The sequence below is a fragment of the Ursus americanus genome, chromosome 33 (genome assembly GCF_024610735.1).
Source record: "Ursus americanus isolate L20-20 chromosome 33, mUrsAme1.1.p, whole genome shotgun sequence".
Taxonomy (NCBI): domain Eukaryota; kingdom Metazoa; phylum Chordata; class Mammalia; order Carnivora; family Ursidae; genus Ursus; species Ursus americanus.
Window position 1 is genome coordinate 147,942 of NC_142159.1, and position 13,491 is coordinate 161,432.

The 13,491-nt window shown below is 44.1% G+C and overlaps 2 protein-coding genes and 1 pseudogene across 4 annotated transcripts in view; 1 reads left to right on the forward strand and 2 right to left on the reverse strand.

The window, feature by feature from the left end:
- Positions 1-5,235, reverse strand: part of ZNF684 (zinc finger protein 684) — a 28,630-nt gene extending 23,395 nt beyond the window's left edge. For 2 of the 3 annotated variants that reach the window (XM_087858455.1, XM_045771906.2), the window contains exon 1: positions 5,099-5,235. In XM_087858455.1, the coding sequence (XP_087714581.1) occupies positions 5,099-5,124 (26 nt within the window). In that variant the 5' untranslated portion in view covers positions 5,125-5,235. The remainder of the gene's footprint in view (positions 1-5,098) is intronic. The other variant, XM_087858456.1, reaches the window with a different exon arrangement.
- On the reverse strand, positions 51-5,233 carry EXO5 (exonuclease 5). The gene is made up of 2 exons (XM_045771909.2): positions 5,099-5,233; positions 51-1,581 (listed from the first exon to the last, which is right to left on the reverse strand). Exon 2 carries the CDS (start codon positions 1,559-1,561, stop codon positions 431-433), a length of 1,131 nt encoding a protein of 376 aa, XP_045627865.1. The 5' UTR covers positions 1,562-1,581; positions 5,099-5,233; the 3' UTR covers positions 51-430.
- A 4,068-nt stretch (positions 5,236-9,303) lies between the features above and the next one.
- LOC123776108 (adenylyl cyclase-associated protein 1-like) lies at positions 9,304-11,689 on the forward strand (annotated as a pseudogene).
- The last annotated feature ends 1,802 nt before the right edge of the window (positions 11,690-13,491 follow it).

Sequence of the window (13,491 nt, forward strand, 5' to 3'; positions counted from 1 at the left end):
CATCTTTGAAGGATTGAGATTATGAAAAAAAAACATCAGTTCCACTGACCTGGACAGCACTTCACTTTATTATAGGAAACGTAGAAAGCCTTGACTAAGAAAAAATGGGGAAGAGACTTAAGAGAAACTTCAAAGTCTTCTTAGGAAAGCAATGATTGCTGAAGGACACCTTTTGCTCCGGCCATGATGAGCAACTGTCTTCTTGGCAATTCACAGCAAAGTTCCAGAGACCATCTAATTCCAGATTCCTCCCACTCACCCCTGAACCTAGGTCATGATTTGAGTGGTTAGAATTTGAGGAAATACGAAAAGAACTAAAATGAGAACACTCTCCAGGAAGGCCAAGCTCAAAGACTGGTCCTCTTTTATTCTGCTGAGGACATTAGGAGCAGGAAGGAGCAAAGTTCCTGAAGAAGGTGTCCCATTCTGCTCATTTCACTTTTTTGGTTTGCGGCTCTAGACTGCAGCTGGGCATCCCACCGCCCTTCCTCCACTCACAGATATCTGCATAGTTACATGTCCGGCACTTCCAAGCCTCCTCCACATCAACCCCTTGAGGCTCTCGGTGGCCCATCCAGTAGGCCATATAGTGCTGCACTTTGCCTTTCACCTCCTTCTCTTCAAAGGCCACAGTCTCTGTGCCCAGCACAGTGGCAGTCTCTTGGTGGATATATTCAATCCTCAGGATATCAATAACTGGGAGGTCAGACAGTGTTAGAGACAAGAAGACTAGCTCCATGAGGTCACCCAAGGACTTCACAGAGAAGCCTCCCTGCCGGGCATGCCTCAGCACTGAAGGTCCCAGTGGCTTGTCTGGACATAATTTTGTGTGGTGGATTAGGCTAGCGCTGGTCACTTTTCCTTGAACCATGGCATCAAAGATATATTTGTATAGGCTGACTTGAAAGCGGTCTTTTTTTTTCTGGGCTTCCAGAGGGAGCATAGGGCGCCTGCGTGTCTTGAGTTCAGCCAGTTCCAGCTCCCCCTTGGCTGTATAGCACAGCTCATCAATTACTCCAACGAGCAGCACACCCTCCACTTCTCCAAACACTGGAAACTCTCTGGTGCGTCCTTCTGACTGCAAGACAGGAATCATTGATAATATATTCAGAAACTTAACTGCCCAAGCGTCTTCTTTGGTAGTGATGGGGATAGTCACAAGATCATGAACTTCTAGTTCTCTAGCTAGGTGGATGCTGGCACCAGTGTCCAAAACATTTGCCTTCTCAGGAGCCAAGAAACCAGGAAGCTCCTTCTCATATACCATGTGCTGTTCACACCAGTCTTGAGCAGACAGGTCAGTAACATACAAATATTTAAGATGGAATCGCTCCATAGGTGGTGAGACATCCAATCTTCTTTTCCACTTTGGTAAGTTTATGAGCTTGCCATCCTTCCCAGGGAGTTCAGAAGAAGGGCCAGGCTTGCTAAGTGAAGCACTTGACTCTTGAGTATCTTCCAGGTCCAGATACTCTAGAAACTCTGAGTCACTCAAGTCTGAGAACCCTGAGGCCTCTGCTGACACCTCTTCTGCTGACACCTCTTCCCCAGTCTCTGCCATGGTACAAAGCCCTGCATATACTGTGAAAGAAATGTGTTACCCAAATAAAAAATTTCTCCAAAGCACTGTCAAATTCTAATAAGGTTAAAAGAATCATGACTATTTACAATCTTTAAAGAAGCCTATCTATTTTTTTAATTTAAATTCCATTAACCAACATATAGTACATCATTAGTTTCAGATGTAGTGCTCAATAATAGAATCCTATCTATTTATGACCAATTAGTAATGTAACAGAGTTGCCTTGGCCTCAACTTCTTCCTTTAAAAGGAGATTTGAGGTTTGCCTTTTCTGTTTCAAAATTCTACTGACTGGGGACATTATTTCATTATTTTAAGTGAGTATAGATCTTTGTAAATGTTGGAGCAATGCTGGTAAAACCACGTCCACTTCTATGATTCCTTCAATACAAAGTCCTTAACTAGGAAAACAAAACTCAATTACAAACTGTTCCTTGAGAAAAATCAGCTCCATAATGACTGGGGTTTTTTTAATGATTTTTTATTATATTATGTTAGTCACCATACAGTACATCCCCGGTTTCCGATGTAAAGTTCGATGATTCATTAGTTGCGTATAACACCCAGTGCACCATGCAATACGTGCCCTCCTTACTACCCATCACCGGTCTATCCCATTCCCCCACCCCCTCCCCTCTGAGGCCCTCAGTTTGTTTCTCATAGTCCATAGTCTCTCATGTTTCATTCCCCCAAAGAAAGGGGGGTAATCATAATGACTGTTTTTAAACGCAGCTCTCAGGAATACAGTACAGCAAAATTCAAAGACGAACTATAGATAAATACAAATAGATCTGCTCACCCACAAATTAATGGCATGAAGTAATGAGAGAGGATGTTCACAGCAACATGTGGAAATCAGCTGCTTTTTATATTTGAGATACATCAAGGAAATGGCAAGGAGGAAAAGTTCCCGGTGGGGTCTACTTTACCCTTACAGACTTTATAAATTACCCTCTGAACATTACAGAAATTGGTGTTCCCCACTAAGTTTATTTTTTCCTTCCACAAGAAATTAGCTTATGATGGAAAATATCTGTCACTAAGCACTATAAAATATCACTGTATTTGCTATAATAGTGACTATTTTATTGTGCAGTTATTGAGTGCTAGACACCAAGCCAAGTGCTTCACATGCAATACCTCACTACTCTACTGCGGGACAGGGACTCTCTTTAAAATTTTTTACTGCAAGAAATTTCACATATACAGAGAAATAGAACAATGAACACTTATATACATACCATGTAGATAAATAACTGCTGACATGTTGCTGTATTTGCATCTTTCAAGTGCGCATTTTTTTGGCTATTTTATTTTGGCTATTTTAAAGTAAATTATAGATATCATAACATTTCAGGTATAAATGCTTCAGCATACATTTCTAGATAAGGACATTCTCCTACATTAACTACAATATTGTTATCACATCTAACAAAATTAATAATTCCCTAATACTACCATCCACACTCAAATTTCCCCAACTGCCCTAAAATGTCTTGGATAGCTTTTCTTTAAACCAGGAAACAAAGACCACACATTATGTTTGATTTGCTTTGTCTCTCAAACATTTTTAATCCTGAGAAACTAGGCAAATTATCTTGTAAAGATACTCTTTTTAAGCCTTCTTCCTAACCTCACATATCTAGTCTAGCATAGAGACAAGACAAAACAAAAGAAAGTATGACCAGTCCACCAGTATTCGACTTTGAGTGCCAGGAAAACAATCTGATACAGAATTTAAACTGATTGAGGTAATAATGAGCCAAGTTTTCTCTTTGCTAACCTAATAAGCAATGAATAAATTGAATGCACCAACTCCCATATTAAAAGCTTAAGAATTGATACCTTGAAAACGGTATTAATATAGTTATGGTTGTACTTAACTCATTTTTAAATAGTCTAAATGTCCTTAATGAAAGAAAACATACACATAGCTGGAAGGAAAGTTATTTACAATGAACAAAAGTAATCCAATGTGGAGACTTCTGCTTATAACCCATAAAGTTATTGCTTTATAGGATACTTTAATAGTAATAAAACACAGAAGCTACACATTTGTACAAGTGTCTTAAATTATAAATGTGCCTTAGATGATGACAGTTTCAAAATGAGTAATGTTAGTTAGACTATGAAGTCCCTGAGAGCTGGAGAGATCTTTACCCTCTGTCAAGAAACTGAAGTTAAATGGCAATTAACATGTACATTTGGGGTGTTTCCGAACACCCCCCCCCCAGTGGGAGGGCACTAAATCCAAATCAACTGCCTTGAAAATATTTTTTTTTCAAATATTTAGACCTGCGCTGTCCAATATGTAGCCATCAGCCACATGTGGCTATTTAAATAAACTAAAATTAAAAATAATTTTTAAACTCAATTTCTCTGTTGCATGAGGCACATTTCAAGGGCTCACTAGCTTACATGTGGCTAGTGGGTACTACATCATAAGGCAGAGATACAGAACATTTCCCTGACCACAGAAAGTTCTATTGGACAGTACTGTTTTAGATTAATGCATGTGTATTAACTCCCAAAAAGAGTAAGCTCCTGAAAGGTAAGGACTTTGCACTTGTTTTACATACTGAGAACAGGGTAAACTTGAACAGGTTAAGTGAAATGTTTTGTAGAGAAGACACAAAAAGGGGGCATTCTCTATAGAATTATTCATCTAAAAGAAGAAAACAATACACTGGTGATGGACAATTTAGATTCAGATGTGTTGCCTGGACTTTCCTATGCAGAAAAAAGCCAGGCAAGAGCACGATGCAGTGCATGCACTGTGTCCTTAATGCAAGTTTGTATCTTTCTGACACGAGATGATTTTACATGGCACAAAGGTCAACATTTTTAGACATAGCTCAATATAAAACTATTAGAGTTTCCAACAAATGTACAATTTCATAGAGAGTGTTTCTTAGGACAAATATGTAATTTAAATAAATGAAAGTTAAAAATTTAAACTATGAAAATAACAACACAGGTAGTACATAGGAATGACAACAATTATTAGGTGGTAAGCGAAGGAAATGAAATGTTCAGGAAATATCAGCAATACCAGTATCAAGAGTCTAGGGTCCTATAGATCTAGATTCCAAACCTTATCGTACCTAGGTCAGTAGTATTTAGTAAGATGCTACTTGCATTATGAGTACTCCTGGGCAAGTGTTTCCTTTTCCTGAAGTTACTGACTTAGAGTGCCCCTTCCAACCCTACTCAGCTACTCAAAATAATGATAAAACATTATATACATACTAACATTCAACAAATGTGGATCTCCTTCCCCTTCCCACGGAAGAGTCAGATTCCCTCTGACAAATGAGATTAACCTTTAGGAGAAAGGAAACTTTTACTCCCCTGGGACTTGGCTGATCTTTCTCCTCACCAGGAAGAGCAGAATGCTAAAATGACACGGCTAGGGGAGAAGAAAGGAGCCCTGAAAAACCAGGTCTCCACTTAAGAATCCAGATTAGCAACTCTGCGCTGTGCTGTGGTAGCACGGGGCCTGTTGGTCCTTTCTCACCTGCCCAGTCTCTCACATTGCGGCATTTCCTCCTCTCTGATCCACTCGGCACAAGCTGTTGCCCATCCCTGATGCTAGGTAATGCTTGCCTCTCTCCTGGATCAAATTCTCCATGACTTCGTTTCCCCCACAATCCGGATGTAGTTACTTAATCCAATCTTTGCTCCCTGCAAGCAAAAGAGTCAAAAATAACCAAAGTCTCCCAGGAGCTCCAAGATCGGTTCCCTTTCCCAGCCCCAAACCTCAGCCCAGGTGCTCAGCAGGGACCTCAGGTGAGAGGCTTTTCTTCTCGGATGGGTTCCTGCTGCCTGTGGGACTGCCACGACCTTCACCCTCAACATCCTGACTTGTATGGTGCAGCCCGGACTTGTGGGCTCCGAGGGCACTTGCCCTCAGCTGGGACCGTTCCAAGAGACCCAAACCACTGCCGACGGCCCAGGAATTCCACGTCTGCCCTCAAGTTTACTGAGCACTCCCTATAACGTCTTGGAGGAATCGGAAATGACAGCAAGGGGTCGGCCTCGGGAAGGGGTCCCAGTGGACCTCCACGAAAGGCCCAGAAACCACAGGAGCCTGTCCTGCGAAGGCAGCCACGACAAGCCGCTGCCCCTGCTGCTCCCAGCCAGGGACCGCGGCGACAGCGGGGACAGACCCCTGCGCTCCACACCGCAGCCCCTCAACTCCCCACCCCGATCCGCCGGCCTTGCCCTCACCTTAGCTACTCCTCCGAACCCCGGCTCGGGGGCTCCGAACTCCTCTTCCCGGTTCCACCGAGGCCTCGGAGCCGCTCCCGGACTCTGCCCCGGACCAGCACGGCGGGGCTGCCCCGGCCCCGGGTGGAACGCACACCCAGAATGCTCAGCGGCCGCCCGAGATCCGCCCCCTCCCAGAGGCCTCCGCGGCGTCTCCTGGTCCTCGCGAGGCCCCGGCTGGATCGGCCGCCCTCTCGCGGCGGGGCGAGCAGGCTGCTAAGGTGAGGGGCCACCTGGGGGCAGGCAGTCCCTGCGCGCCGCTGGTTGTCCGTGTGGCCTAATTCGGGACGGAACTGCGCTGTCGCTCACCCGGAAGCTCTCACTGCAGCGGGGCTGGCGGCTACCTCCAAGCCAGGGGCCGGGAGAGGTGTGGGCGCGTCCCTCCCCCCGTGCACCGGCCTCTGTCCGTTCGTGCGGCGGTCTTGGCTTTGTCTCTCCTGGTTTCCGCGCCACCTCTGCTCCTCGCGCCAGCCTTCCCAGCGGAGAACAACCACGAGCTCCCTTTGCAAAGATGCCGGTGCCTGGCCTTTAACCTTTGTAACCTTTATAACACAGCTATATTCTGAAATAGAAAATAAAAGTAAATATTAAGTGTTGAAAAGATACGTCATCGTTAGATCAAAAATAGAAAAGTGACAGGTCCTTTCCAAATACACTCCCATGCCCCCTTCCTGAGGAAACACGCTAGCCTGACTTTCAGGACAGTCATTTCCTTGCTTTTCTTTGCAGTTTTATCACATATGGGAAACTTCATTTACAATAAAGGTGGCATCACATAGCAACGGAGAAAAGATGGTCTTTTCAATGAAGGTTCTGTGACGATAGGGTATCCTTATGAAAAAAATATATGAAATGAGACCGCTTACCTTCCTCACAAAAATCAATTCCAGAAGTATTAAAGTCCTCAACGTGAAAAGATAAACTAGAAAGCTTTTACAATATAATATTGTTTGGACTTCAAAATAGGCAAAGATTTCTTAAAACAGAGAATACTAGAAAGTCCGGACAGTTGGGGAAATTAAATGGGACTTGTATATTAGATAATAGTATCTAACAATTTTAAGGGCCCTGGGTGTGATAATGATTTTGTGGTTGTGTAGGAAAACGTTCTTGATCTTAGAAATAGGAAAGTTGAGGACAATCTTTTTAATCAAGTGAAACGAGTAGGCATTGCTGGGTTGAAACTGGCGACAGTTTCTGCCTCCTCCCCAGTATAATCTTCTGTAGCCAAAATGTAACTTCCAAAGTCAGGAAAGCCTCTCCTCAACCCTTTCACACATGGACCTAACTTCAAATGAAGTTGTCAGTGCAAGGTATGCTGCTGGGGGGAGTGAAGCAGAAGAGATTCCCAAGACAGTAGGACCATGTTCCCCAAACCTTTCATTCTCAACACCGTGGGACTCGAATTTTAGAAAGTGACGCCCTTTCCCCAAAAAGCTATCCCAAGAGGTGTAGGCATTTGAGGCCCATTCATATACAAAACTCATTGATACCGTTCATCCTTCTCCAGGGATATCTGTATCCGTGGAAATGCTGTTAGGCACAAATGATCTGTTTGCCTCGCTTTCCATCTTTTCCTCCTTCCTCTTTCAGAACATGGGGTTTGTCCCTCTAACATGGCACCGATTACAGTCTACCATATAAGAGCCTGTATGATAAAAGTGTTTCTCTGTATTATTACTCTCTAGAGCTACACCATCCAATGAAGTAACCCTAGCCACATGTGGCGCTCTTGAACACTGGAAATGTGGCTAGCCCAAAAAGATCTACTCTAACTACAAAATACTAGATTTTGAAGACTTAGTACCAAAAGAAAAAAAAGGAATGAAAATAACACATAATTTTTTATATTGATTACATGTTGGAATTATAATATTTTGGGTATACTGGGTCAAATGAATATATTTTAAAATTAATTTTACTTATTTTTGTTGTATTAATGTAGCTTCCAGAAAATTTTAATTACCTATGGTTCACATTTGTATTGTGGCTCACATTATATTTCTCTTGGACAGTGCTGTTCTAGGGCATCAGAGCCTAAGGGCAGGGAATTTATTTTGCTCATTTGTGTTCCTCACAGGTGCTAGAACAATTATTAACATAATTTTTACATGCTCAAGAGAAGCCCATTGACAGTATTCTGCATTTGAAAATCTTTTCTTCCACATATTAAGATCAGCCTCTCTTTAGCCAATCACCTATTTCTGGTAATTGAAAAAGGCATTGCTTGCTTAGGGAGAGCCAAAGGAGATGGAAGAGGTTGAGGGAGGTGGTAAGAGCTAAGGATGTCAGACTGTGCTAAGGATGTAAGACTGAGGGATGCTTATTCTAAAAACAGGCAGCTTCAGATGTAGGACATTTGAAGCCTTGAATCAATTAGGGCTTATTCATTTATAAGAGATTGAAAACCCAGGGTTCAACCTTCAGGTGAGGCTTGATCAAGGGATCAAGTAGTGTGACCAGAATTGAGTTTTCTGTCTCTATTACTTGGATCTTCTGTGTTTGCTCCATTTCTAAGCAGCCTCCTTCCTTTTCCACTGCCAGTAACTTCCAGGAATATAGCCTTCCAGATTTGTGTCTAATGGCAAAAAAAGGAAGTCTATTTCCCTAATACCTCAAAGATAAATCCAAAAATTGTCCCCTTGACCCTGACTAATCAAACTGGGGTTATAAGCTTGCCTTAGCCAGAGTCTTCCAGAAAACATGGCCTCGAGCAAAGACTAGATTTTTTTCCTTTTTCTTTTTGCAAGTGCAAACCCATATAGTAGCAAGGATAAGAAAAGGAAGTAAAGCAAGAAACAACTTGAAGCAAATTGAAGTGGTGTGCTATTGTGTGGCTATGGCTTCATGTTGACCCCATGGTCTCACACCCTGATTCCAGAGTAATATTATAAAATCAAAACCTCATGTTGTCAGTCTTTGATTTTAAAAATACTATAAGATAAGGTCTATCTCTTTATTTAGTAAATTCAGCCAAAAATTCAGGTGTTCATTCCAAGAAGGCATAAATTGTGTGTAGTATTTCCTGATGATGTGACACAAATTTAATCTGGGAGGGTAGGTAGGAGCTAACTGAACAAAGAAATTAGGCAGAAGGAAGAAAAATAGCGCTGTTGAGGACCAGAAACCATGAAATATATTGTATGGAATATTTACAGACTATAAGATCTTTATGACTGGAGCAAAGTATGCTTGAGGGGAAATTTGGGAGCCATTACCAGAAAAATAGGTAATACTCTATGCCAAGTATGTTCTGTCTTAAGAATACAGAAGATGACGTTTACCTTCAAGTTATGAGAACCCACTGGGGGGTTTTAAGCAATGTGATTCAATTAATTAGATTAAGTTTGATGAAATGTGTGTTTTGGAATGATCACTTTAGCAGCAGTGGGGGGGATGGAAAGATCAGTCCAAGTCCGGAGGTGAGGCAGAAGTCTGAGCAGGTGGTATATTATGGCTGACATGCAAAATCTGGTAGAAAGACGGGACAGGGCAGAGGGCCGCCTGGAGGCAGCATCCCATGCCTCTGACATGCACTGTGGGTATGGAGACAGTGCTCCGAGAGCAAGAGCCACACCACATGTGCAAGCATTTGACTCACTACTTGCTGGTCTTATGACAGAGCACCTGCAGATCAGTAAAGACATTGGGGGAGATGTGTGGAAACACGCCAGATGGTCCACACGGGTCTGAAGTTGGAGCAAGCTCTCTTGGTTACAGCCCCTCAGTGCCAGCAGGCAGTAGGCTTTATAAGCTTTCCGATTTGTTGGCACCCATCTCAGAGCAGACCCAAGAAGTGGTAACCTTCCGGGCAAACCGAGGCAGCAAGTTGTTCCATCACGTGTCAGCTGTCAGTGAAAGTATCCAGGCCCTGGGTTGGGTGGCTGTGGCTCCCAAGCCTGGTCCCTATGTGAAAGAAATGAATGATGCTGCCATGTTTTATACAAACTTAGTCCTCAAGGAGTACAGAGATGTTGATGAGAAGCATGTGGACTGGGTCAAAGCTTACTTGAGTGTATGGACAGAGCTACAGGCTTACATTAAGGACTTCTGTCCCACCGGACTGGCCTGAACCAAAAGAGAGCCTGTGGCAGAACAGAGTGGATTGCCATCTGGCCCCTCTGCTGGATCAGGTTCCCCACCTCCCCCACCAGACTGACCCTACTCACCAAGTCCCCACCATTCAGGCTCAGATGAGTCTACTCCCCACTCAGCACTATTCGCACAGATTAATCTGGGGGAGAGCATCTGAACATGTATCTGATGACGTGAAGACTCACAAGAACCCCACTCTGAAGGCGCAGAGTGGTCCAGTACGAAGTGGCCCCAAACCGTTCCCTGCTCCTAAACCAGGAGTCAGCCCATCCCCCAAACCAACCATGAAGAGGGAGCCAGCTGTGCTTGAACTGGAGGGCAAGAAGTGGTGAGTGGAAAGTCAGGAGAATGTTCCCACCTGATGACTGATGACTTGGAGCTGAAACAGGTGGCTTACATATACAAGTGTGTCAACACGACATTGCAAATCAAGGGTAAAATTAAGTCCATTAGAGTACATAACTGTGAGAAACTCGGTCTGGTGTTTGATGACATGGTGGGCATTGTGGAGATAATCAATCGTAGGGATGTCAAGGTTTGGGTAATTGGTAAAGTGCCAACCATTTTCATCAACAAAACAGATGGCTGCCACGTTTACCTGAGCAAGAATTCCCTGGATTGCAAGATAGTTGCTGCCAAACCTTCTTCTTTTTAAAAAGATTTATTTATTCTAGAAAGAGAAGAGGAGAGAATGGGGGGGGGGGAGAGACAGAAAGAGAGAGAGTGAGAGAGCAGGGGATTGGGGCAGAGGGAGAGGGAAAAGCAAACTCCCCGCTGAGCAGGGAGCCTGATGCCGGGCTTGATCTCAGGACCCTGGGATCATGACCTGAGCCCAAGGCAAATGCTTAACTGAGCCACCCAGGCGCCCCAGTGCCAAATCTTCTGAGATGAATGTCGTCATTCCTACAGAAGGCGGTGACTTTAATAAATTCCCAGTCCCTGAGCAGTTCAAGACCCTATGGAATGGGCAGAAGTTGGTCACCACAGTGACAGAAATTGCTGGATAAGCGAAGTGCCACTGGCTTCTTTGCCCTCTCCCTCACACCATGGGATAAATCTGTATCAAGACGGTTCTTTGCTAGATTTCCTCTACCTTTCTGCTCTTAAACTGCTTCTCTGCTTTGAGAAGCACAGCTACCTGCCTTCACTGAAATACACCTCAGGCTGAGATTTGGGGCGGGAGCGCAGGTCAGTTGATCTTCTGCGGGAAGGTGCGGCTTTTCCCTCCCGGCTACACCACACCGCCAGTCCGTCCTTAGGGAGCCGCCCACCAGGACTGGCGTGTTCTAGCTTTCAGCCTTTGGGGGCCATGGGACCAACAGTCTTTTGGGAGGAATAAAGCAGTCCCCAGGGATTAACAGATCAGAATGTTCCCACAAGTTCGTCTTTTTCTAACAATGAGCATGAAGGTAGCAGAGGCTGGTGTGATTCTAGCTGGTTCTTCTAACCAAACTAATTTTTCTCTGTGGACAAGTGAGGCAGGGGTTGCACCCGACCAAAGGCTGAAGCTTGGCCAGCTAGCATTCCAAGCAAAATGGTTTCCTCTAAGCATTCCTTTTATTCTGCATCCCGTCCTGGGTCGGCCTGAGCCTGAGAGTAAGTTCTCCTGCGTCAGCCGCTGTGGCAGCGCCCTGCACCCAGGCCAGTTAGAGGAGTCTTGGCCCCTTCCTTTCACTGGGATCCCTGCCCAGCACCTTCCTACAGAGACAACTTAAACAAGAAAAAAAAAAAAAAAAAGAAAACACACCATTCCAAGGAATCTGGAATTCCTTCCTCCTTCCGTGCTAGGTGCCTGCCCTCCACCTTCACTGCCTCCTTTGCCCTGTCGTGCTCAACTGCTTTGGTTTCTGTCCGGGCACCTGAACAAAGGACTAAAATCTCCACTGCAGCCTGGTTTTGGGTCTTATTAAGAATCTCGCACAGCACTGCTAATGTAAATGACAGTTTTTCTCTCTAGGACACTTACCAAAATATGCAACGTTTTTAGGGGGAAGAGAGACTGTCTTGTGACTTCTACCTATTTCCTGAGGCCTGTAGAAATAAACCTTTATGTACCTAAAATTATGCAGAAAATAGAATCAAATTAATACCAAACTTGAAAAAAAGAGATGAGTCCAGATATAGCACAGCCAGTCGGAACCCTAATTAAGCAGTTAGGATGTGCTAACAGCCTAATTAAAGAACTGACAATGGGAATGGAGAGGAAGGTAGTAAAGAGATCCCAAGTAGAATATACAGGACTTAGTGGCTGAGGGAGGCGATGGATGAGGAGGAAGTGTAAACTGGAGAATTGCATGGAGGGCGGTACCACTCACTGGATTGAGGGTACAGAGTTTATTGAAAAGATTATGAGTTGAGTTTTGGATACTTTGAGGTGACTATGGGATACCCAAATGGGGATATTCAGTAGGACATTGAATAGAATGTTTTGGAGTTCAGGAGAGATTCCTAAGATATAGATATAGGTTTAAAAAGAGTTAGACATGGGGCGCCTGGGTGGCACAGCGGTTAAGCGTCTGCCTTCGGCTCAGGGCCTGATCCCGGCGTTGTGGGATCGAGCCCCACATCAGGCTCCTCCGCTGGGAGCCTGCTTCTTCCTCTCCCACTCCCCCTGCTTGTGTTCCCCCTCTCGCTGCCTGTTTCTCTGTCAAATAAATGAATAAAATCTTAAAAAATAAAAAAATAAAAAGAGTTAGACAAAATGTGTAGCTTGAGAAAAGAACATGCCTAAGGACACAGCCCCACGGAAGAGCATTTACGTGACCAGCAGAGGGAGAAGTGCCTGTAAGATAACCAGAATGAAGAAACAGGCAATAATAGGCTAAACCAATGGATAGGCTCTAAAGTTATTAAGACCTCCTGAAGCAGTAGCAGATCTAAGAAATAAAACTTAGAATGGCAAACAACAGCTTTGAGTAGCCATTTAGGGCAGGTGTTTGGAAAGCTAGACTAAACCTGGAGAAAAAATGTTTAAAAACACAACTCAAGTAAAGGACATGAATAATTAAAGGAGACTCTCCATTTGTCTATAAAGTGAGGAGTTGTTTGTTTTGTTTTTTGGGTGTTGTTGTTGTTGTTGTTTTATTTTATTTGTCAGAAAGAGAGAGGGCATAAGCAGGGGGAGCGGCAGGCAGAGGGAGGAGCAGACTCCCAGCTGAGCAAGGAGCCCGATGAGGCACCTGATCCCAGGACCCTGGGACCATGACCTGAGCCGAAGGCAGAAGCTTACCTGACTGAGCCACCCAGGCACCCCTAAATTGAGGAGTTCTAATTAAGTGAATTCCTAGACCCTTTCCAGTTCTAAAATTCTGATCCTATGAGCGGGTGTCAGAGTGAGTTAGGATCCAGAATTCATCTATCAACAGTAACCCTTTCTGCTCTCTTGCCCCTCCAGACATCCCATTCACACCATCTACATGGTTCCACAGAAGTCCTCTGCCTACCTACAGGGGGGCACCTGACCTGGCTGAGCCAATAAGAGATCTTCCCTAGGATTTTAAGATTGGAAATAAGAAAGAAAAGGCAGTATCTTTTTTTCTGGGTGAT